Genomic DNA, 24,869 nt, shown 5'->3' on the forward strand with positions numbered 1-24,869 from the left:
TTCATGCAGAGGGAGAAGTAGAATGTTCTGGAATGGCCGTCACAGTCCCCTGACTTGAATATCAGCGAAAATCTATGGGATGATTTGAAGCAGACTGTCCATCATATTGAACTGAACTGAAGAGATTTGTTATCAAGAATGGTGAACAAGACCTCCATCCAGAATCAGACACTCATCAGAGGCTATAGGAGGACAGCGTCTAGAGGCCAAAAGGAGGCCCAGCTAAGTATTGATGTCATATCTCTGTTGAGGTGCCCACATTTATGCACCTGTCTAATTTTGTTATGATGCATATTGCATATTTTCTGTTAATCCAATAAACTTAATGTCACTCCTGAAGTCCTACTGTGTCCATAAGGCATGTCAGATATCAAAAGGAAGTTGCTACTTTGGATTTTTGTTTCATTGGCTGAGCTTTCAAAGAATTAAGAGGGGTTCCCAAACTTTTTCATATGGCTGTATGTCCATTATTTATTTATTATCCTCTTTAATAAAACCCCTGTGTGCGTCCAGTGTCCATGTGTGTGTGACTTCTGGTGAAGTGTGCATGCACGGGGCACGGTGTGATGCTTCAAAGGCCACCTGCCGTGTCACACAAGACAGCGAGGGCGGGACCTATAAAATATCGCGCGGCCGATCCAATCGGATTTTGGTAAATTAGGTAAGACCTAAAACACGAAAAATCCAATTGGGTACTAAGACGCGGAGACCAGCTTCCCCAAAGAGGTGGGATTAGTGTTTGTTGTTGTGCAATTGTTCACTCTGAGGATGTCAGATTTGCGATTAAGAAGCTTGGACTGGTAAAGTGTAAAGTGTCAGTCGTTGAATGGGTTTTCCTAAATATACAAATTTTCATGATATTACAAATACGATGACTTTTAAAAGTAGATTTATTTTCGCGCGTATTACATCAGTTGCTGGGGAGAATCTGCTGATTGCCCACTGTTGTGACAGAAAATTAAACGCATATCACGGACAGCAAAGCCAGTATTACTGTCAGAGAAAATTACAGGCATTTTACGGAAAAAATTTAATGAGGTAAAAGGTCCTTTGCCATTTAATATAGACTGTTCCTACTAATGTTTATGGACTACTGTTCTAGCGCTCGTTATTGTAACGGGCTTAATGACTAGTATTACATATTTATGTATCTAGATTGTGCAAAGACAAGATTGATGCAATGTCTTGTTTGTGTTTTAAATTCTATTTTTAATTTAAATTTTTTATTTGCACTTCATGTTGTTACGCTGTGGACCCTGAGCTTCGCAATTTTGTCTATCAAGTTCGCTTTGACTTTGAAATAAAGTAACACAATCTCTCCCAGAAGTCTCTGGGTGTCCCTTCCAATGCAATGACATTCCTAAATTGACCTGGTAAAGCAGAGTCCCGGCGTACACCACGTGAGGAAATGGAGCACCAAAGGATACCATATAAGGAGCAATCAGCTGAGCGGAGGTCACCTGGCACTGCCGCCAGATCAGATAAGATATGAAGATCAGGCCCACACTTAAAGACTTCATCCCAGCTGCCGCCCTCTGAAGCAAACAACGCAGATACAGTCCACAGCGAGCTGAACGCATACACGGGGCGGTGGACGCTGTAGAAATTATCGTTCTATTTTATTTACAGTATATACAGAAAGAAAAGCAAAAACACAAAAGCCGAACAGAACAAGTTTAAAATCAAAAAGTGACGTCACTGAGAAGGCCGGTGCCACAGTGGGGCTTGCAGGATTCCTCCACATGACGGCTTTCACTTTAAATTTCTTAGGTGTCATTTTCCCGTTCTTGTGTCCAAGTGGAGCCTTGGACAAAAAAAACAACTGTGCTGTGACAGCCTGACGTTCCCATAGAAGAATCTGTGCAAGGGCCCAAATTCCAACACCAGGTTTTTCCAGAAACCAAGAGTCACAGCTGACCTTCCAAACCCCGACACACTTGTAAAACTGGACAAAGCATTCAATGTTCTCCTTGATGATGACAAGAGTACCTTCCCACCAGGATCCTCCATCTCAAAATCAGGCCCAGAACTCGGCCTGCAGGCTCCTAATTCACACGGCAGGCTCGAATCATGAGAAACTGTAGGAGGATGAAGAGCGGGGAGATGATCAAGCCATACCACAGCTCACTGGACTGCTGCACCAGTTTCCGGCAGAGCAACATCTCAAAAACAAACTTGAGGCTGAGGACGGTGATGATCCAGATGAGTCTCAGCACAGCCAGACGTTTCTCCCCTTCCTGGTACAGCCGGATGGACACGATGGTGGTGAAGTAGGTGCTGAGACCATCTGCAGCAAACAGAGGACCAAAGACACCCCACCAGCTGAGATCCTGCTCAGGGAGATCAACCTTCACCACCACCAGAACAGAGAAGACCAACAAGGCCCCAAGGTGGAGAAACATCTCAAAGGTGGCAAAGCCGAGCCATTGCACCAACTCTCGCGAGGAGAACAACATGGTGATTCAGGAGATGCTGCCTGAAACGGGAAGAGAGACCACAAATGGAAGCAAGTCAGTGAGATAATTCTGGAGCCACCAAAACAGCACCCCAGGCCCTATGTACAGTTTGTGGCGTTTGGCTGCCATCATGTTGTCTTTTTTATTTAACTCTTTTAGGGCTAATTTTTTTTTTGTTTCTTTTCTCCCAGGGCTGAATATTTTTCCAAAAACTAACATTTTTTAAAAAAGAACACAAAGCAATTGTTTAACATATCAAATCAACAAAAAATATTTCCTTTTGACAAATGTTACTGTCTTGCATGTTGTATGAGCCTGAATTCTCTATGTGTTGTTTTGATGCCTATTTTTCAATTGTCTGTTGCTGCACTTTCTAACATATATTGTTAGTGTGTACTGTAGAGAGACAAGTCACCCATTTGCCATCGTGCCATGCCACTGCCACCAAGTTTTCTGCCTGCATGAAAACCGTATTGTCACCTCTTTTCATCTTCTGAAACTTTATGAACTTTATGTATGGCATTATGGCCTGGCTCACCCCATGGGATTTGCTTCTGTTTATTACAGAAGTGAATAAAACTTTGCAGCAGCACGTACCTAAGCCACCAGGGGACAAAACACGTTTGGACCAATGCTCCCTGAAGTTATATCACCAGTTCTGTCCCATCTCTATTTGTAATGCCACAGCGCGCTTCATCTCGTCTTTCGTTGTGGGTTTCCACTTTGAATAACGAGAATGCGATGCAAACGCAGCCCGCGATTCAAAAAAAATCTCTGCCTACCTGTTTGTCTCGTCTGACAGTAGCTGAAAAGCAGCATCAGGAGAGAGCAGCCTGAAGTACAGCAGCTGGTGATCTGTCGTGTCCAAAAGCAAGCCATGCCGTCTTGTAAACTCCGGTAGCCAGATCGGCTCTCAACGGATCAACGTATGTGTATTTATCCCACGCGAACCTTGCCGTAGATGCATCGGCTGCGCGAAGGCACTCAACTGGCAGCAGATCCGCTCGCGCGGCATCGGCTGGTGTCTGATCAGCTGATGCCTGCTTCTAACTCTCTTGCTCGATCTCCTGATCACTGCCAATAAAGTCCGATTCTGAAAAATCAAGAGTCCGACTCCGCGGTAATGCGCAAAACAACGTCTGCCAAGTGTTTTCTTTTCTGCACTTGCTTCGCTGCCTTTTCACATGTCGGTGCCATCTTGCCTTTGTTTACATTTCGCAACTCACGCACACGCAATGTTTATTTGCCGAGTCAACGAGTCTAGCATTCCTCCAAGCACAGAGGGAATGCCTGTGACGTGACAGTGAGATTTGTCGCCATTAACAGCTGATTGTCGCCCTTTATCCCTGGATGTCGACTTTTGTCGACATTCGCCTTCAACCCCTCCTGTCGACAAAAGTCGACATCCGCCCTAAAAGAGTTAACTCTGTGAAGTCATGGATGGGATGCGTACTAAGAGGAGATGGAAAAATAGTGCTGGAGGGGAAACTGAATGGAAAGCACATGCGGCTCAGCGTCAAGTCAGAGGAGGAGCTCCTCGGGGTTCTGTCCTTGGCCCTCTGTTCATCTCTGTGAACTCTATGCTTCCCTTTGGCCGTATCATTCGTAACTATGGACTAGCTTATCATTTTTAAGACGATGATGCTCAGCTCCATTTCAATGTTAAAAGTGAAACCTCATCAGGGTCTTCTCAGCTCACAACTTGCATCAATGAAATTAAAATCTGGACAGAGCAGAACTCTTTAAGATTAAAACGGTAACAAAACTGAACTCCTGCAAACTGGCACAACTTAAGAAAACAAACTTCTTCTCAGTCACTCTTGACGGTGGTCTCATCAGACCTTCTTCTAATGGAAGGAATCTTGGTGTCATTTTTTTTATTCTTCCCTTTCTTATTCCATCCACATTACAGACATGAAGAACCTTTCCTACTTTCACCTCCGTCATGTATCTGATGTTCACTCATTCCTCTCCTTTTCTAATGCCGAGACCCTCATCCAATAACCTCATCGATTATTGTAACTCCCTACTGGCAGGTGTCCCTTCTACTCTTCTATCACAGTTCCAGTTGATTTAAAACTCTGCTGCAGGAGTCCTGATACAAACCAGCAACAGCGGGCACATCACCCACCCGGCTTCACCTCCACTGGCACCCTGTGTCTTACAGAATTGAATACCAACTTCTATTATTAAGCTACAAAGCTTTAAATGGCCTCCCACCGCACTACAGCAGTGACCTTGTGACAAGTGCCACTTGTTTTTAAGATTAGGCACCTACTGTAAATTTTTTAAGATTAGGGACCCTGGTGTACCTGGCTTTACCCCCATGAACCTTAAGTTCAGGGTTTGTAGTAGGGGTAGACCAGTCTAAAACAAACAACATGAAGGAGATGGCGTCCGCTTTTTGAACAAGACCCACCTTCTCCATCACTAGGCTCCTGCTCACCCACTAAGGTCTTCTGATTCTGGCCATCTTGTTGTGCCCCACAATAACCTGCACTCTGTGGTTGACAGCAGGGCCTTCAGCTGTGTAGCGCCCAGACTCCGGAGGGACCTCCCGAAATTCATGAGATCAGCCGACTCCATTGATTTTATAAAAAAGAACTTCAAACTCATCTGTTCAGGGAGGCTTTGAACTCCACCTGACATTCGGACCCTTCTTTCAGTTGTTCTCTCTGTCCAGATGCTCAGTATAATGTGTGTGCGTATTTTATCACAAATGAGGTTGTTAGGCCTTTTAGCATTTAAGTCTGGTTTATTGTCTTTTATTCTATTTAATGCTTTGTATATCCTGTATCTCTCCGTTTTAGTGTTCTATTCAGGAAACGTCTGCATCCAACATTAAGATGCACCGTCTGTTTCTTTATGAGACTCAGTGAAGTGCCTTGCACATGGGAAAGGCGCTGTATAAATAAAATACAATTATCATTAAAGAAACTGCGAGGAAGGCCAAGGTAGGACACGCTACATTATCTGAAAGATAGCAAATCAGGCCAAGAAATGAAAAGAAGAGCAGAAGAAAGAATACAATGGAGGAACTGGCAATCCTAAGACCTGCCTTATGGCAGATAACTAAAGAAGAAGCATGAGGGAGTTTGTCTCCATCAAAAACTGTAGGACGTGTGAGCCATGAGTATGTCGACCTTCCGCTTACTTTAGTTTTATGATTTATAATACAGTAATACTGATTCACCGTCATTTTACTAATAAGTCTGAAACACTTTTTGCAAAAGTGTTGTACATTTTTGACAAGTTTTCCATTAACAGTCATTTTAGTGCACGTTAGATGGCAAAATTGGCTTATGAACGTCACCAGGTACGTTTCTTGTTTGAAACCGGAGGCCCTCCTGGCAGAGATGTGACGTCACATCTGCTGCTGTCCAAGAGCAAACAAAACGAGTGAAGATTGTGTTCTATCATGTCAGAGCAATCACAAGTTCTGAATGTGTGAGTGTCCCTGGCTCCGCTTTCTCTTCACTTATGTGAACCTTCGTTTTTTTGTGAAGAGCTGTGTTGTCAAGTGCCGCAGTTGTTAAATATTTCAGCCACAGTGAATGAGCCATAATCACTTTACTGTAAAAATGCACAGCAAGTAATAAATTAACAGTTTAAAAACACAAATCAAAGCATGTAGCACCCAGAATGTTTATCCTAAGTTTGAAAACATTCAGATATATACAGAACTTTCTTTTCCTGTGAATAATCTAACCTTGGTTTTTGGCCAGTTTTATAGCCGTACTATGCAGTGGTCCTTCCACAGGGATGAAAACCTGGAATGACAGAATTTATAGATAGATAGATAGATATGAAAGGCACTATATAATGACAGATAGATAGATAGATATGAAAGGCACTATATAATGATAGATAGATAGATATGAAAGGCACTATATAATGACAGATAGATAGATAGATATGAAAGGCACTATATAATGACAGATAGATAGATAGATATGAAAGGCACTATATAATGACAGATAGATAGATAGATAGATAGATAGATAGATAGATAGATAGATAGATAGATAGATAGATAGATAGATAGATAGATAGATAGATAGATAGATAGAGGGACCCTCCACTGCACTCACCTCTATGATATCTGGCCACATACAGTGCATCCGGAAAGTATTCACATCGCTTCATCACTTTCTCCCCATTTTGTTATGTTACAGCCTTATTCCAAAATGGATTAAATTCATTTTTTTTTCCTCAGAATTCTACACACAACACCCCATAATGACAACATGAAAAAAGTTTACTTGACATTTTTGCAAATTTATGAAAAATAAAAAAATTGAGAAATCCCATGTCCATAAGTATTCACAGCCTTTGCCATGAAGCTCAAAATTGAGCTCAGGTCCATCCTGTTTCCCCTGATCATCCTTGAGATGTTTCTGCAGCTTCATTGGAGTCCACCTGTGGTAAATTCAGTTGACTGGACATGATTTGGAAAGGCACACACCTGTCTACAGAAGGTCCTACAGTTGACAGTTCATGTCAGAGCACAAACCAAGCCTGAAGTCAAAGGAATTGTCTGTAGACCTCCGAGACAGGATTGTCTCGAGGCACAAATCTGGGGAAGGTTACAGAAAAATTTCTTCTGCTTTGAAGGTCCAAATGAGCACAGTGGCCTCCATCATCCGTAAGTGGAAGAAGTTCGAAACCACCAGGACTCTTCCTAGATCTGGCCAGCCATCTAAACTGAGCGATTGGGGGAGAAGGGCCTTAGCCAGGGAGGTGACCAAGAACCCGATGGTCACTCTGTCAGAGCTCCAGAGGTCCTCTGTGGAGAGAGGAGAACCTTCCAGAAGGACAACCATCTCTGCAGCAATCCATCAATCAGGCCTGTATGGTAGAGTGGCCAGATGGAAGCCACTCTTTAGTAAAAGGCACATGGCAGCCCGCCTGGAGTTTGCCAAAAGGCACCTGAAGGACTCTCACACCATGAGAAAGAAAATTCTCTGGACTGATGAGACAAAGATTGAACTCTTTGTTGTGAATGCCAGGCGCCACGTTTGGAGGAAACCAGGCACCGCGCATCACCAGGCCAATACCATCCCTACAGTGAAGCATGGTGGTGGCAGCATCATGCTGTGGGGACTGGGAGACTAGTCAGGATAAAGGGAAAGATGACTGCAGCAATGTACAGAGACATCCTGGATGAAATCCTGCTCCAGAGCGCTCTTGACCTCAGACTGGGGCGACGGTTCATCTTTCAGCAGGACAACGACCCTAAGCACACAGCCAAGATATCAAAGGAGTGGCTTCAGGACAACTCTGTGAATGTCCTTGAGTGGCCCAGCCAGAGCCCAGACTTGAATCTGATTGAACATCTCTGGAGAGATCTTAAAATGGCTATGCACCGACGCTTCCCATCCAACCTGATGGAGCTTGAGAGGTGCTGCAAAGAGGAATGGGCCAAACTGGCCAAGGATAGGTGTGCCAAGCTTGTGGCATCATATTCAACAAGACTTGAGGCTGGAATTGCTGCCAAAGGGGCATCGACAAAGTATTGAGCAAAGGCTGTGAATACTTATGTACATGGGATTCCTCAGTTTTTTGATTTTTAATAAATTTGCAAAAACCTCAAGTAAACTTTTTTCACGTTGTCATTATGGGGTGTTGTGTGCAGAATTCGGAGGAAAAAAATTAATTTAATCCATTTTGGAATAAGGCTGTAACATAACAAAATGTGGAACAAGTGATGTGCTGTGAATACTTTCCGGATGCACTGTAACTAAGAGATGCTGCCATTCCTATCTAGTAATACAAACACACAGAGACGCCAGTGTGGATCGACCCAAGCAGCAGTGCGGGATGGCCCATGCATTCCTGTGCACCCACGAGACGAGACCTGAGCTCCAAGACACAGTCGAGCAGTGTGGAGGCAGCTCATGGCCGTGTGGTTTACTCTAACATACCATACAGTCAGAGATTGAAGTATGCAAACCTTTTAGTCCCGACAGCATCTGAGGCCTGAGTGCGCAGGTCTGCAGCTATACCGGACCACCCTGGGCTGAAGCCGAGATTTCCTCTTTTTCTAGGACATTTTTCTCCAGTCCTCGGAAAATTAGCTCTACAAGAGAAAAGTAAACACTTGCACAGTTAAAATAAGGAACTTTTAGAACTATGTTTATTTACTACAACATTTGCCATATAAAACACTGAATTATTCATTTTTAAATTCACTTCCTACCTCCTTCCATGTCTAGAACGAATCTCTACAAGAAAACAATATGAGCGCTTCACCTAGCATTATTCAGTAAAGTGTAGGCGTTTAACTTGTAGTGTGGGTGGTAAAGCACATGGGGGGGGTGTTGCGTTTTTTTTTTTTTTTTTACACAAAAGGCACAATATAAACTAAAGAGACTGAGGAAGAGGAGTTCTGCTGAGCTCTTCCCATTCTGCTCATGGGGATGACTGCCAAGTGTCTGGGATTCTAGCCTTTGACTATTAATGGTTAACAGCTTCACCAAATTGTCCTCATCTCCTCGAGACCTTATTGCCGTTTATGGATGTGCTCACAGTACTTTTCACAGATACAGTTAAATGAGCTGAGGAAGATTGGTTTATTGCTCATCAATATGACACTCTATTAAAAAAACACGAGCATCAGCAACATGAAGAGCAAGCGTCAGCATCTCGGGCAACGACAATACAGCACAGATCACATAATGTCTTATAGAATTACGCTTTAAAAATGAAAAATATGTTTCATTTCTTTGGTCTTTATAAAGAAACTACCAAGAAGTTGACTCCAGAGAAGGAAACGGACAGATTTGTCCTAACTAGTGAAATTACAGAGGAACAACATGCAAAGGTGACAAACACAAATACTGTTTAAGAAACAAACTTTCATGGCCGGGAGTTGTCAACAATGGCCGGCGTAAACCGACTACTGACGCGGTCTCTCCTCAGATCTGCCTGCTGACACGCCTCTCACATCGGCAACATGCGTCTTTCCTGACATCCCACATCCACTTCTCTTACATGATTTGAATGTAGTCAGAAGTCAAGCAAAATGACCCCTTTAATTGGCGAACTCAAAAGATCACAATACGCAAGCCTTCGAGGAAAATCAGGCTCCTTCTTCAGACAGAATACTAATTGAATGTGAACATTTTAAATAAACTAGGGGGCTTTGCCCCCTGCTCACTTCACTCGCCAACCCCTGGGCCGGCGCTACACGCTACCCACTTTGTGGTTCTGCTGCTCACGTATGGGGAAGCGGATGTACAATTTAAACAGTTCATCGTCTCTTGTGGCTCGAGACTCTCACAGGCGGCATGAGGGCTGGCAGGAATGCGTGGCAGGCTGGCGGCCAGGCCGTCTTCGCGTGACGGCAGTAGCAGCAGTCGTGGTCACAGTGCAACATTATGAGTGGCAGTCTTCATCTACACAAACGTGTTTGGCACCACGATTAGCTGGAGATCGATCAGCGGATGCTGGTACCTCACTTTCGTTTTCGATCTTAATATCCAGATCACTTGCATGAGAATCAAGAGTCCGACAGGTCAGAGTCCAAATCAACGATAATATACAAAACATTGTTTGCTTTGTGCATTCGCTTCGATCTCTCACCAGATGTCGATGCCATTTTTGTCGTTGTTTGCTCTTCACTACTCCCGCAAGCGCATGGAAATCTCCAGTCAAACCAACGAAGTAGCAAAGAGAGTCGAACTAAAATGTAATGGCGGGTTTTGTCACCGTTTGCAGAACGACTAAAGTCAACATCCACCCTGAAAGAGTTAAAATGAAAGTACAGTCAACCCTCGATATACAACCTGCCTGACATGCGAACAACTTGGTTTACGACCAAATTTTTGTTTCGAATTGTGACCAACGTCTTGAGTTATGACCCGAATGTGGTCACGTGTATCTGCTCGTGCAATTGTAAAACAGCCGACAGCGTTCGTAAGCGTCAGTCGGAACCCAGATACGTGTGTTTGTGGATGTAATTTCAGTCAGTGCAGTGATTTATATAATTTATTTTGATAATTGCTATCAAAATGGCCCCAAAAAAGCTAGAAATGAAGCTAAGGAAGGAAGAGAAGGTAAAGAAAGTGATCACAATCGAAATGAAGAAGGAAATTGTGGGGAAATAGGAGAGTGGCGTTCGTGTGATCCTGAAAAAATGGACAGAGCTACAAACATTTGTAGAGAAGATCCACCTAGACAGAGAAAAAGCTAATCGTTGCATTAACTTGCTTAATGATAATGTCATGTCATACTACAGAACTGTGTTGAAGAAAAGACAGAAACAGACAACCTTAGACCAGTTTTTATTTCCAAAAAGGTGGAGACCTAGTGAGCCAGAAGCAGGTCCTAGTGGGCTACAGCCTCTCCCAAGGACAGAAAGGACACCCGAGAGCCAGAGTCCTGATGTTCTTATGGAAGGGGGCTCTCCTTCCAAACAATACCCACCTTCCATTTCATTCTCCTCCTCCTCCCTTCCTGCAAGCCAAAGATGTCAACTTAAATGGTGAGTACAGTATGAAATTGTTGTTTCTGGTAGGCTAGGCACTTTTTATAAAACTTTTTGGTCAGTACATTACAAAAATGATTGGTGTTTTTGGTCAGTTATGTACATTCTACAACCCCCTTTTATTATGAAAAGTAAGTAAGTGTCGCTGTGGGAGATCTGGAATGCATTATGGGTATTTCCATTATTTCTTATGGGGAAAAATAGTCTTGACTTACAACCAGCTTGAGTTACAACCAGCCCTCGCGAACGAATTGAGTTCATAAGTCAAGGGTCCACCGTACTGTATACGATTTTATTTGAACACGGCACATTGGGGGAAGAAAAATAAATAAATAAATAAATAAAAAAAGGAGTAGATTCACCTTGTTATTCAATTTTCTTTCAATATGGACCAGGGATCCTCAATCACAGTCCTGGAGGGCCACAGTGGTTACAGGTTTTCATTCCAGCCAGTTTCCCTAATTAGAACTCAGTCCTAGCTGATAATGAAACTGGATGTTTAACTCTATGACTTGTTAGCACTTTCATTCATCAAAGACAAATTGAATTATATTGTAGATAAAGGGGTCCTCAATTACAGTCCTGGAGGGCCACAGTAGCTGCAGGTTTTTCTTCCAACTGATTTTCTAATTAGAACTAATTTATCCATCTTACTAACCGAAGGTTGTAAACAGGATGTGGACGCAGGGCGCTGGGCACATCGAGGCGCACGCGCACTGCCGCCCGCCACAGAGCAAAAAAAGAAACGAGAGGATTCGAACTTTGTATTACAGTACGGACGGAATCCCCACAGGTCCATGCTGTGACAACGTGCTTGCGAAAGGAGTCAAGGCTCAAACCAACTGTGACAACGCGCTTGCGAAAGGAGTCATGGCTCAAACCAAACAAAACACAGAAACAAGACTACGACCTGTGAACTACACCTGGGGTAAAGTGTGCACGCCGGGTTGTACAGCCACCCGGACGCGACCGTCCACACCACAGCATATACCTTCCATGATATGTCTTCACGCAGCGGCTTCCCACCGAGGCGCATATTGCGCTGTGGCGCTCGCCCCACAGTCAGACGCAGCGGCTTCCCAGAGTCAGTAGGTGGCCCCCAAACGACACAACCTGTTCAAGCAGTCGGTGTCAGCGAAGGCAACAGACTCACGCGCACTGCCTAATCCACTGTGCCAGTAATGTAGATCACATAACGGTCATTCACTTTGGCACCCGCCCCAGAGTCAAACGCAGCGGCATCCCACAACGCTGTGTCACCCGCCCCAGAGTCAAATGCAGCGACTTCCCAAACCGCGGTGGCTTCCCGGAGTCAGTAGGTGGCGCCAAACGCAGTGACTTCCCAGAGTCAGTACATGGTGCCCAAACAACACAACCTGTGAGCTACACTTGCTCTAATCCACTGTGACAGTAATATTGATCACATAACGGTCACAGACTCTAACCCAGCGGCTTCCCACACTCAGTGGCTGGCACACGAACACCACAACCTGTAAACTGAACTTGCTGTGCAAAACTCTGCCAGCAGTCGGTGTCAACACAGGCAACGGAATCACGTCTCCACAAAACGAGACCACTTTACTACAGATATGCTTATGTAGTTGAATGACATTTCCCCAGACGCACCCACCCTCCATGATATGTCATCCATCCAGATATCGGACGGAACAGAAACTGATTGCCATTCTTGGATTTCCGATTCGCTGGCGAATCACGAGCTTACTAGTTTACTACTAAAGCAATACGTTTTAATTGTAGTCGTCTTGCCTGTTACAATTCAGAACCTTTAATTGCCTATTTTACTTTCAGCAGCTGTATTTAACATTTTAACTGTTTCAGGGCTGGTGTCGACTTTTGTCAAAAGGAGGAGCTGACGATGGTAATCAACTGTAAACTGTGACAAAACCATTATGTTTTAGTTGGACTCTCGATGCTAGAAGGATTGACCGAGATTTCCTGCGCTCATGAGAGTAGCAAAGAGCAAACAACGGAAAAAATGGCGCCAACATCTGTCGAGAGATCAAAGCGAATACGTAAAGCAAAATATTCCATGGGCAACGTTTTGCCTATTATCTCTGAACTGGATGATGACTTAAATCGGACTCTGATTTTGACACAAGTTATCGAAAATGAATGTGGGAGATTCCAGCTTCAGCAGATTAGTCCCCAGGTAATTGTAGTACTGACAATGTTCGCCAGGGAGGACTGTCACTTAACAATGATAAGAGGTAGAAACCAGATTGTATCCGCCGAAGTATAAGGCAAGATCAAGCACGGGTAAAACGCGTGTCAAAAGAAATTAGTCCAAAAGTTTGTTTTAAAATTATTCAGTGAAAGTTAAAAGCAAATAATCCACACAAGAATAAAGGAAAAAAGTAGTTACACACGTAGATTAAAAGGCAAAAAAAAAAAAAAAAGATTCTTAGCTGCTTCTTCTGTACACTATAAGTGTACGGTTCTGCACTTAAATAAGTGCTGTTTTACGAGTCACTTTACACACTCAAAAGCTCATAAGCATACAGGCATGTGCACAGGCACAGTTTAAAACTGTATGTCTCTACACCTTACACATGGCGAGGCTGTCACTAACTGAACTATAATGTTTACTCAGAGCTGTTAGAAATGGCAAGAATATACCAATTCAATTCTACTTATGGGGGTTATAGGAACCTGCCATAGATTATGCATTGTCATCTAGTAAAATATTTATGAATCTTATATAACTAGGAAAAAGGCTCTTACACAGATTGTCATGCACTGCTACCGCGATCGCTACTGCTGTCCCAGCCACGTGAAGAGAGCCTAACATCAAGCCTGCTGCTCATTCTTGGCAAACTGGCAGCCACAGCATGCAGCAACAGACGTCTTATGTTGATTTCTGTGTGAAAACATAACTTTCCAGAAACTATGTTTTTTGGAAAAAATGTTCAGCCCTCAAAGAGTTAATTGTTAACCTGACAGTTAATAATAAAAATGCAGATAACCAATAAACCAGCAGCTCTCCAGCCAACGTGCTTCCTTTTAAACCTGTGCATGTGCACCATTAATTGTCTGTGTTTAAAAGAAATCTTTAGAAATAAATGAAAGGAGAATTGGAAGGAGCGTCAAGTTTAATTCTGTTCTAGTCCACGAAACCCATGGATAATGCTCGCAGGTAAAGAAACTCTACAGTGCAATTACAATTTCTCTTGGATGAATGAAAGCACTGACAAGGCATACATTTAAATGCCAAGTTTCATTATAAGCGAGGCCCGAGTTCTAATTGGAAAATCAGTTGGAAGAAAAACCTGCAGCCACTGCGGCCCTCCAGGACTGTGATTGAGGACCCCTGATATACACAAAGAGGTGACATATGAAAAATATTTTGATTATTTTTATGAGGCAAACATGTCCATTTCCACTTTTTATTAAGACAAAAATATAACAAAAAGGATATCACTATCAATGATTTGCATTAATTAAGACTGTTGAATTCGTATCTGTCAGCTGGTTCAACAGCCACTTTGTGGGTTCACTCAGGCCGTCTGTGGAACCAAAATGTTTACAGTTGGACGCCCTTCCCAATGCCAAACTCCTTTAGTCCCCTTTTATGACATACAGGAGGGACGGTGACTTTATTCTAAGCCCAAATTAGTATTAATATAAAATGTGAAATTATTATAAAACACTAAGATGATGATTTGAGATCTCGGACTGCTTGGTGGTGTTGAGGTTCACAGAAATAGAAGACTGAGCAATGACAAGGTGTTTATTATATGGGTGGGCCAACGCTGGTCAATCTCCCCCCTAAATTCCAATTTTCCTTTTCCTCTGATCTGTACTCTTTGTAAGGTTTTGACACATTTAGTTAAAATCACCTGCTACTTATTCCATTACATTTTTTCTGCTTTGCCACCATCTTAAACAGGCTTTTCTTTGTACTACTGTATGTGTGAAATATTGGAACCAGCTAATTAGTAGTACATACAGTATGTAGCAGATTGCAACTTACAAAATTAGGAGATATCTATCTATATAAATATACATACATACATACATACATATACCAATCAGCCACATCATTTAAACCACATGTCTACTACTGTGCAGGTCCCCCTTGTGCTGGTCCACCGAGGCATGGACCTCAGTCCTGTGGTTTTGCACATAACAAACAAATCCTTTAAGTCCTATAAGTTGTACAGTGGGGTCTCCATGGATTGAACTTATTTTTCCAGCTGATCCCACAGATGCTGAACTGGATTGAGATCTGGGGAATTTGAAGACAAAGTCAACACCTTGACCTCCTTGTCATGTTTCTCAAACCATTCCTGAGCAATTTCTGCAGTATGGCAGGGGCACATTATCCCTGCTGAAAGAGGTCACTGCCCTCAGGGAATGCCGTTCCCATGAAGGGGTGTACGTGGTCTGCAGCAATGTTTAGGTAGGTAGCACACGTCAAACTAACAACCCCATGAATGCCGGGAACCCAGGGTTCCCAGAAGAACACTGTCCTTTGCTTCACACTGCCTTCTTCTCATGGAGTGTCTTGCTGCCATCTCATCCCCAACTAAGTGACGCACATACGCTCCTGGCCACCCACATGTTGTTAAAGAAAACAGGTTTCATCCGACCAGGCCATCATCTTCCGCTGCACCAAGGTTCAGCTCTGACACTCGTATGCCTCTTGTAGTTATTTTCAGCAGTGACCCATCAAGCTGTGGTGCACGGTGTGTTCCGAAACCTCTCATGGCCAGCATTAGGTTTTTCAGCAATTCTTGTGTGGGATCGGAGGAGATGGGCTAACCTTCACTCACCACGCACATCAATGAGCCTTGGGCACCTATGACTCTGTCACCAGTTTTCCTTCTTTGGACCACTTTTGGGAGGTACCAACCACTGCACAAGACCTGCTGTTTTGGAGATGCTCACGCCCTGTCATCTAGCCATCAGAATTTGGCCCATGTCAAAGTCGCTCACACTTGCCTATTTTTCCTGCTTCTAACACATCTCCCTCAAGAACTGACTGTTCATTTGCTGCCCAGTATCTGCCACCGCTTGACAGGTGCCACTCAAATGAGATAATCAATGGTATACACTTCACAATGGTTTGAATGTTGTGGCTGATCGGTGTATTTGGAGCTAATACAGATTAAGTGACTTGCTTAGGGTTACATATACTGTTGAAATGGGTAAAAGCAATATAAATGAAATACATTATTATTATCATCAAAATGACACAGGAATTAAACTGGCAATTTTACATTTTAAAGCTGAGCACCCAACAGTCATTAAAGTTCACTGCCTGCAAATGATGCAGAAAACACAAGCTCTGACATTGGCACCGAGAAACCAGAAGATCGGCCGTTCTGATGACATAACAAACACAAAGGGAGGGGCATAAAATACTTTGGCAGGAGGAGGACGGCCATGCAAATGCCACAGAACTCGGGGCCAGTCCACCATTCCGAGTCGTAAACGCAAGGATTCTCTCAAAGCCACGTGAGGAGCTGTGACAGGAGACACATGAAGACCTGACGGCGTAACACGTAAGTGTAAACCTGCCTCGTCAATTACGTCTTACTTTATTTTATACTAAAGATAAATGACGAAAGGTGATCGTGCAGTGTGGCACTTTTTCAGTTCTCCATAATATGTAATTATTGAAACTCTGCCGTTTAGGAATTCTACTTTGAGTTGCTGCTCACTATGAAAAAATATGCTGAAGACGAACTATACGCACATAGTAAACAGTTCATTATATATTAAGAAAACGACATATCACATTTTAATTTGCAATACCACACCTTTCAGACAGACTCACTAACGACCTGGACTCTTTAAATAACGTTTTTAAAAGGAGTTTCTGCTAAATTTAAACGATGACAATAATTAAGCCAACGGAACAGAATGGAAATTATAACCGAGGCTATCTGCTCATGAAGACACCTCTCATAAAGCAAACTGCTTGCTATTCTGTTGAGTCCTGGAAGGCGTCCAACGTAATTAGCCCCTACCACTTACACCCGCATTTTCCGTTGGGGAGTCGAACGGTTTGGCTCTACTGTCACCCCGAACCCGAGGGGAGATGCAGCTCACCTCTACAATCGTTCAGCTCACTTCGGCTCCATTTTCTTCCAGGCGGCAGCCAACAAATGGGCGGGACAATGTGCTGACGTCATTGTGAAGACTTCTCGCGAGACCGCCCAATGCCGGATGGTCTGCAGTAATATCGGCTTGGCATTTCTGTTATTTATTTATGGTTGATGCTCTTCACCTGATGCCACTGCGACTTATACCAGAAAAAGCGGTTTCAGATGATGAGTGATGATAAGAGATTTATTTATTCATAGGGCATTCTACACTTTTCTGGAGCCGGTATTAACTCGCCTCCACACGGGATGCCAGTCGATCACAGGACTCATTCCGAGTGGATTAAACTGCCACACTCAAGTTCAATCGAAATAATACCACGTGAATGCGGATTTAGTCATTTTTTCAGAAGGTTTCACATTTTCAAGGTTCCTGAACGTGAAAAAAGTAATAGAGCAATACAGTGCCATCACCGAATAACTTTTTGTATGTCGTTTATATTTCTAATTTAGTTACTCTTATAGTTGCTTCTAAGTTTATTGACATTTTATTCCTGTCCAACTAGGTGTAAGGGCGGTGTGGTGGCACTGAGGCTAGGGATCAGCAGGGGTTCGAATCCCGTAAATGCCTGAAGTGATTCTGCTCCTTTAACCTGCAATTTGCTCTGTCCTGTGTGTGACGTTAATCTGCAAGCAGATCCTCCAACTTGCAGGGAAAACTCGGGGGTTGGTGGCAGGACTGGCACTCCAGCCACTGTAAAAAAAAACAAAAAACCTCACACTACCCCAGTATGGTGCTGAGGTGTTGCACGGCCGCATTGAGGTCCCAGTCTGGGTTGTAATCGGCGCATGCTCACAACCTCTCTCTCTCTCTTCACGAGGTGTGCTTCTCTACACCTTGTTCACCAATGACTGTGTGTGCAAACGCATCTCCGCCATTACATTTTTGCTGATTAGGTCTATAATGACGAGGTATTAAAACCACACGCACTTACTTGCTGAAACAGTGGTGTAGGACAATCTCCTCCTTCACGTCAGCAAAGCTAAGTAGACATGGATGCAGAAGGCAGACAACACACACCAACCTGTATCAGAGGGCATTCTATGCAGAGGGTGAGCAGCTTTAAATTTCTTGCCGTGACCATCAGCAGTAGGGAGACCAGGGTTCAAATCCCACGTCCTCCCTGTGTCTGTTTTCTTTGGGTGCCCTTGTTTCCTCCCACTGTCCACAGACACGTAGGTTAGGTTGGTGATGCTAAACTGTTGCATGGGTGTGTGTGTGTGTGTTTGCCCTTCGATGGACTGGCACCCTATCCAGGGTTTATTCTTGCCTTGTACCTTATGCTGACTGGGATTGGCTCCTGCACCCTCTCCAAAGCTAACCCTGTGCCACAAACACAACATACAAGTTGTTGGCGTGAGATTTTAGTTTTATTGCTGGTGTGGCGGACAGCCAGGGCCCTTTCCCGGCCAGTCTCTTCCTTGTATGGTCCTGGGGAACAAGCATGGACAGAGCATTACCTCCCCTGGAACGCTAGATAGCAGTGCTGCCTCGGACCTCATGGGAGATGGAGTTGGATACAACCCTGTTTGGATCCGAAGGCGCCGCCATGGGGCGCTGCAGCTGTTCCTGAGCCCGTGTGGGTGGTTCTCCTGCCACATCTGGAAGTGGGGCAACGAGCACCTGGAGCTCTTCTGGGTGACTTATATAAGGGGCCAGCAGAGACTACTCGGTAAGCCAGAGTTGGTAGAAGGGAGATGAAGCTTGCCGAGGAGGAGAAAGAGAAAGGAAGAAGAGTGAAGTATTGTGTATTGTGTGCTATGCTTGTGCTGTTTGGACTGTGTTGTGCCTGTGGGAAACAGGAAAGGCGTTTCCCACAAGATAAAGAAACTAAAAAGCTTGTGCTTTTATACGTGTTTCACCTACATCTGTGTCGGGTTGAGTGGCTGGCATGCCCCCTATGATTTTGTCACACTGGGAAGAGGAGAAAAGAAAGACTGTTGTCTGGGGGCAGCTATACTGGATTCAATGGCAAACCAGGAAGGAAGGTTAACAAGAGAGATCAGCCAGCCCCATACTTTTAAAGACAAATTTAACACACACACTGCCATGGAAAGACTAACAGGATCACTAAAGATCCCGGTCAGGTGGCACAGTAACTTTTCTCACTCCTTCCTTCTGGCAAACAGAGAAGGATGCATGGCATTCACAGCAGTTGCTTCAGGGACAGTTTCAGTCATAATAACACATACTGCACATATTCTTGTGTGCATGTCTACACAGCGACTTCAGAAAGTATTGTGACTCCTGCACTTTATAGACACTTTGTTATGGCGCAGCCTTGTGCTAAAATTGTTTTAAATGGATTTTTTTCCCCATCAAACAACATTCAGTACCCCAGAATATCACACTGATACAAGTATGACGTCATCTTGGCCAAGGAGGAATGCCAGAGTCTCCAAGAGCAAATGCAGTAGTGGGCTGCCAGGCTGTGGCTGAATGTCAAGAAGACGGAGTACATGGAGTGTGGAACGCAGATGGATGGAACCATTCAAATCGATGGCCAGGACCTCAACAGAGTTTGAAAGTTCAAATACCTCGGCTCCCTCGTCTGTGCCGATGGTGAGACCCTGTCCAACGCCCGTGCTCATGTCAATGTGGCCTGGCTGAAGTGGAGACAGGTCACTGGAGTCCTCTGTGACCACAAGATACCTGTCCACCTGTAGGCCAAGGTCTACAAGAGCATCGTATGCCCAGTTGCCCTCTACGGATCCGAATGCTGGCCGGCCACCACCAAGCACAAGCAATCCTCGCACGTCATGGAGATACACATGATCTGTTGGGCACTCAGTCTCACACGACTCTAACACATCACAAATGAAGATGTGAGAAGAATAATGGGTGTGGCACCGATACTTGAGAAAAATCACATGCACCGATATGGCCACGTCATGCGCAGCAGCAAGAAGTCGGTGGCCAAGATGGCCCTCCGGCTCAGCCCAGTCAGTCATCAGTCCCATGGACAACCCAGAAAGCAGTGGCTGGATCGACTTAAGACATGTGACTCGCCAATGTCGCCCTCAATCGAAAGAAGTGGAGATCGATGTGCAGAAGATGGACCCTGCACCAATGTAGGATAAACGGTAAGAAAGAAGGAGAAATATTCAGAGTCTTTACACTGGCTCAGGCACATCCCATTCTGTGCCTCATGGTTTCGATGTTTCTATACCTTGTTTGAAGTCCACTTGTGGTCAATTCCATTGACTGCACGTGAAAGGGACACACTTACCCAGAGAAGATTCCACAGTTGAGCAAAAACCAAACCATGAAGTTACAGGAATTGCCTGCAGAGCATAGACACAGGATTGTGTCGAGGCACAGATCTGGAGAGGCTGCAGCACTGACGGTTCCCAAGACCACAGTGGCCTCCATAAGCCTTAAATTGAACAAGTCTAGAGCGGCCATGACTCTTCCTAGAAACAGCTGCCCAGCCAAACTGAGCAATCTTTGGGGGTTTCTGAATTTGCCCTTGGAATTAATAAAATTTATCTAATCTCATCTAATTAGTAAGAGAGGTGACCAAGAACCCAATGGCCAGTCTGGCTGAGCTCCAAAGAACTTGAATGGAGATAGGAGAACCGTCCAGAAGAACAAGCACTACTGCAACACTCCACTAACATCTGGGCATTCTAGCAGAGTGGTCATCAAACAACACATGAAAGCCCACCTGAAGTTTGCACAAAGACACCAAAAGAACTCTTGGACTGAGAAACAACATTCTCTGGTCTGGTGAAACCAAGATTAAGATCACATCTGGAGGACACCAGGCACCTGTAATCACTTGTGCAGTACCACTCCAGTGGTGAGGCGTGGTGAAAACAGCAGCAAGCTGTGTGGTTGATTTTCAGGGGCAGGGTCTGGGAGACTAGTTTGGGGTTGAGGGAAAGCGGAAGTGAGTGCTCAGTGGAAACCTGCTGCTGAGTGCTCTGGACCTCAGACTGGGCCGAAGGTTTACTTTCCAACAGGACAAAGCAACCACAAAACAGAGATGTGCCTTAGGGATAACTCGGAGAATGTTCTCGAGTGTCCCAGCCACAGCCTGGACTTGAGCCCAATTGAACATCTCTGGAGAGACCTGGAAACAGTGGTCCACCGATGGCCTGACAGAGAAGAACAGCGAGAAATCCCCAAGTCAAGGGGTGTTAAGACTCAAAGCTGCAATTGCTGCCAAAGGTACTGTGTCAGAATACTCGTGTCAATGGGATATTTCAGTTTTATAGTTCTCATAACTTTGTAAAAATTCCTAAAATCCTGTTTTCACGTTGTCATTCTGGGGTATCGAGTGTTGCTTAATGAGAGAGAGAAAAAATGTAAACGAGTCTAACAAAAGGCTGCAGTGTAACAAAATGTGTAAAAAGTGAAGGGATCTGAAAGCTTTCTGAATCCACTGAATAACACACAGCACCCTAGAAAGGCTAACAGGATTAGTAAAGATCGCCACCATCTTGGGTAGGAACTGTTCTCATTCCCTACTTCTGGCAAACAGTACGAGACCAACGGCACCCACACCAGTTGATTTAGGGACACTTTTTTGAATCGACAGATTATAAAGTTACTCAATAGCCAGTAGTAAAAATAAACCCTGCATGTGTTCTTGCGTAAATATATGTGTATACATACTGTTTGTACGCATAAACACACTGCTCCAAAAAATTATAGGAACACTTTGAAAACACATCAGATCTCAATGGGGGAAAAAAACTCCTGCTGGCTTTCTTTACTGCTATGGACTGGTATGGTGATGTGTGAGGAATGAAAGGATGGAAATGAAAAGGATCAACCAGCAGGGGGACACCCCAAAAATCAAAGGGAAAAAATGATGGGGCCGGCAGGCCGAATTTCATTGCAGCAACTCCAAATCGTACTCGGTAGTTTGTATGCACCACCCCATGCCTGACAACGTCCTAATGAGACAACGGATGGTGTCCTGGTTGATCTCCCAGATCTGGACCAGGGCATCACTGAGCTCCTGGACAGGCTCTGAGGCGTAAGATGGACCCAAATATAATGTCCCACCCAGAGGTGTTCTATTGGATTGAGGACAGGTGATTGAGCTTTTGGGGGGGGGGGGGTATGGTTAGGGGCAGTCAATGGTATCAGTTCCTTCATCCTCTCGCCACATGAGGCCGGGCATTGTCGTGCACCAGGAGGAACCACCATAGGGTCTGACAATGAGCCCAAGGATTCCATCCCGATACCTAATGGCAGTCAGGGTGCCGTTGTCTAGCCTGTACACGTCTGTGTGTCCCTCCATGGATATGCCTCCCCAGATATACCATCATTGACCCCCCACCAAACCGCTCATGCTGAACGATGTTACAGGCAGCATAACATTCTCTACGGCTTCTCCAGACCCTTTCACATCTGTCACATGTGCTCAAGGTGAACCTGCTCTCATCTGTGAAAAGCACAGGGCGCCAATTCTGGTATTCTATGGCAAATGCCAATCGAGCTCCACGGTGCCCACTAGAGGACATTTTCGGGCCCTCAGGCCCCCTTCATGAAGTCTGTTTCTGATTGTTTGCTCAGAGACATTCACACCAGTGGCCTGCTGGAGGTCATTTTGTAGGCTCTGCCAGTGCTCATCCTGTTCCTCCTTGCCCAAAATCCTGCTGATGGGTTAAGGACCATCTACGGCCTCCCCTGTCCAGCTCTCCTCGAGTGACTGCCTGTCTCCTGGAATCTCCTCCATGCCCTTGAGACTGTGCTGGGAGACACAGCAAACCTTCTGGCAATAGCATGTGGTATTGATGTGCCATCCTGGAGAAGTTGGACTACTGTGCCAGCTCTGTAGGGTCCAGGTATGGCCTCATGCTACCAGTAGTGACACTGAGCGTAGCCAAATGCAAAACTAGTTACAAAACAGATGAGGAGGGAAAAATGTCAGTGGCCTCCACCTGTTAAACCATTCACTCCTGTTTTGGGGGTCGTCTCATTGTTACAAAGTGTGCACCAAATAATAATAATAATAATAATTCATTACATTTATATAACACTTTTCTCAGTACTCAAAGCGCTATCCACACAGGGAGGAACCAGGAAGCGAACCAATGTGTTTATTGTTATTGTATCATAGTCACCATTCTGTTGAGCCATGCGAGTTAAGAGTTTCATGGTACTGTATACATAAAACAATAAACCTGTACTTGATTTACTTAGGATAACAACATTCTTGAGTACAGGAATGTGGGAAGTGGGATTGTTTTCCCAGCATTATAGCAAACGACTCAATTTTCCCCACACGTCTCTTTCTAGCCTTCGTGTCCTTTGATCCGCTGCTCACTCGGCTCACCTTTCTAAATTTAAACTCACTTTCTTCTTCTTTTCATTGGCGGATTTTACACACTGTGGTGCATTACTGCCATCTTCTGTACTGAAGTCGTTAATATCCCTATACAGGGTGGTCCAGATCTAATTATGCAATTATTGCATTGCATTAAAAGTTGCATAGTTAGATCTGGACCACCCTATAGTGTTTTATATATTCCTGATGGTTTTAAAAATGTTAATCCTTTTGTCATACAGTATATCTCATCTCTTCTATTAGACCTCCCTAGTGTATTTTTTCAGCTTAGGTCACGGATACCCGGAGACATTAATTGTCTTTTCAGCCAGGCTCTCTCTATTTCATAGATTTGACGTTGCTATAAAACATGTGAGACACATTCTGCAGTGAAACTTTCTTTACACTTCCCACCTACTATTTTCCCAATTACTTCTAGATTGCCATTTAACCCACAGTTACATATTCATAACCTGTTTACAACAATACCATCCCTTCTGGGCTTCTTTGTGAAGATATTCCCATAAACTGAATTCTGAAATTGGAATAAATGCCTGGCTATATTTCTCAATTCCAACGTCTCTTGTCATCATTTCCCAGTTTCCTTTAGAACAGGCTTTTATTTCAGTGACACTGTGATATCTATCTTACTGTATATCTGTTTTAATTGGACTTTCCTAGACAGTCTTATCATACATTTCATTTCCCACTACAACTACATCCATCGAACGAACCCCACAGAAATTCAACTGTAATACCTCGGCTGCAGAGAACCCATAACATGTGGAGGATTTCCATGATCACATCAGATCTTGATTTACTTTCCTGTAGTTGGGCTGATAATAAAGCACCCATTCAGTCTGAGCAAATGATCACATTGTATGGTCATACTGCCTCTACCCAAACTAATGTGAAGATTACAGCCATTATTTACACTGACAAGACTGATAAATGATCTGAGCATCTCTTCATGATGCTTCTTACATTGACCTGAGGATTGTATACTGTGACTCCCACCTTCCCCAGTTCTGGAAAGTTTGGACCATCTGTGTAAATCTATACCCAGTCATACCAATGTGACGCAATATGTTTTTCAAAACTCGTTCTTCAACATTCTCTGTAATTATCCATCTTGCTTATTCCCACTGTGGAGAGATCAACTATAGGATTAGGGAAAAAAAACAGAGTGGAATAAATTCTACTCCACGCTTCTCCTGTTACCTTTAATTGTTTTACAGCTTATTTAACCCTACCTTCATATCCTACCAATTCTTTAATATCGGTGCTCCCATCCGTCTGCCAGCACTTTTTAGTCCTGCCAGTCTTACCCAGTATGAAACATCCTGAAATAGGCGTCTTCAATCCACTGGCATTTCTCCAGTTTCCACCTGCATTGCTGAAACAGGTGATGTACATAGAGTTCCTGTCCACCCATTCATCCATTATCCAACCCGCCATATCCTAACTACAGGGTCACGGGGGTCTGCTGGAGCCATTAGGCAGGAAACAAAAC

The 24,869-nt window shown here is 44.1% G+C and overlaps 2 protein-coding genes across 2 annotated transcripts in view; one reads left to right on the top strand and one right to left on the bottom strand.

The window, feature by feature from the left end:
• Nucleotides 1-1,600: 1,600 nt before the first annotated feature.
• Nucleotides 1,601-17,119, bottom strand: tmem203 (transmembrane protein 203). The gene is made up of 3 exons (XM_028808754.2): nucleotides 17,020-17,119; nucleotides 8,410-8,535; nucleotides 1,601-2,476 (listed from the first exon to the last, which is right to left on the bottom strand). Exon 3 carries the CDS (start codon nucleotides 2,454-2,456, stop codon nucleotides 2,046-2,048), a length of 411 nt encoding a protein of 136 aa, XP_028664587.1. The 5' UTR covers nucleotides 2,457-2,476; nucleotides 8,410-8,535; nucleotides 17,020-17,119; the 3' UTR covers nucleotides 1,601-2,045.
• alad (aminolevulinate dehydratase) overlaps nucleotides 16,320-24,869 on the top strand; it is a 29,391-nt gene continuing 20,841 nt past the window's right edge. The window contains exon 1 of the mRNA XM_028808751.2: nucleotides 16,320-16,469. The gene's annotated coding sequence lies outside the window, so the exon portion shown is untranslated. The remainder of the gene's footprint in view (nucleotides 16,470-24,869) is intronic.

The sequence above is a fragment of the Erpetoichthys calabaricus genome, chromosome 9 (assembly GCF_900747795.2).
Source record: "Erpetoichthys calabaricus chromosome 9, fErpCal1.3, whole genome shotgun sequence".
In the NCBI taxonomy this organism is placed as follows: Eukaryota; Metazoa; Chordata; class Cladistia; order Polypteriformes; family Polypteridae; genus Erpetoichthys; species Erpetoichthys calabaricus.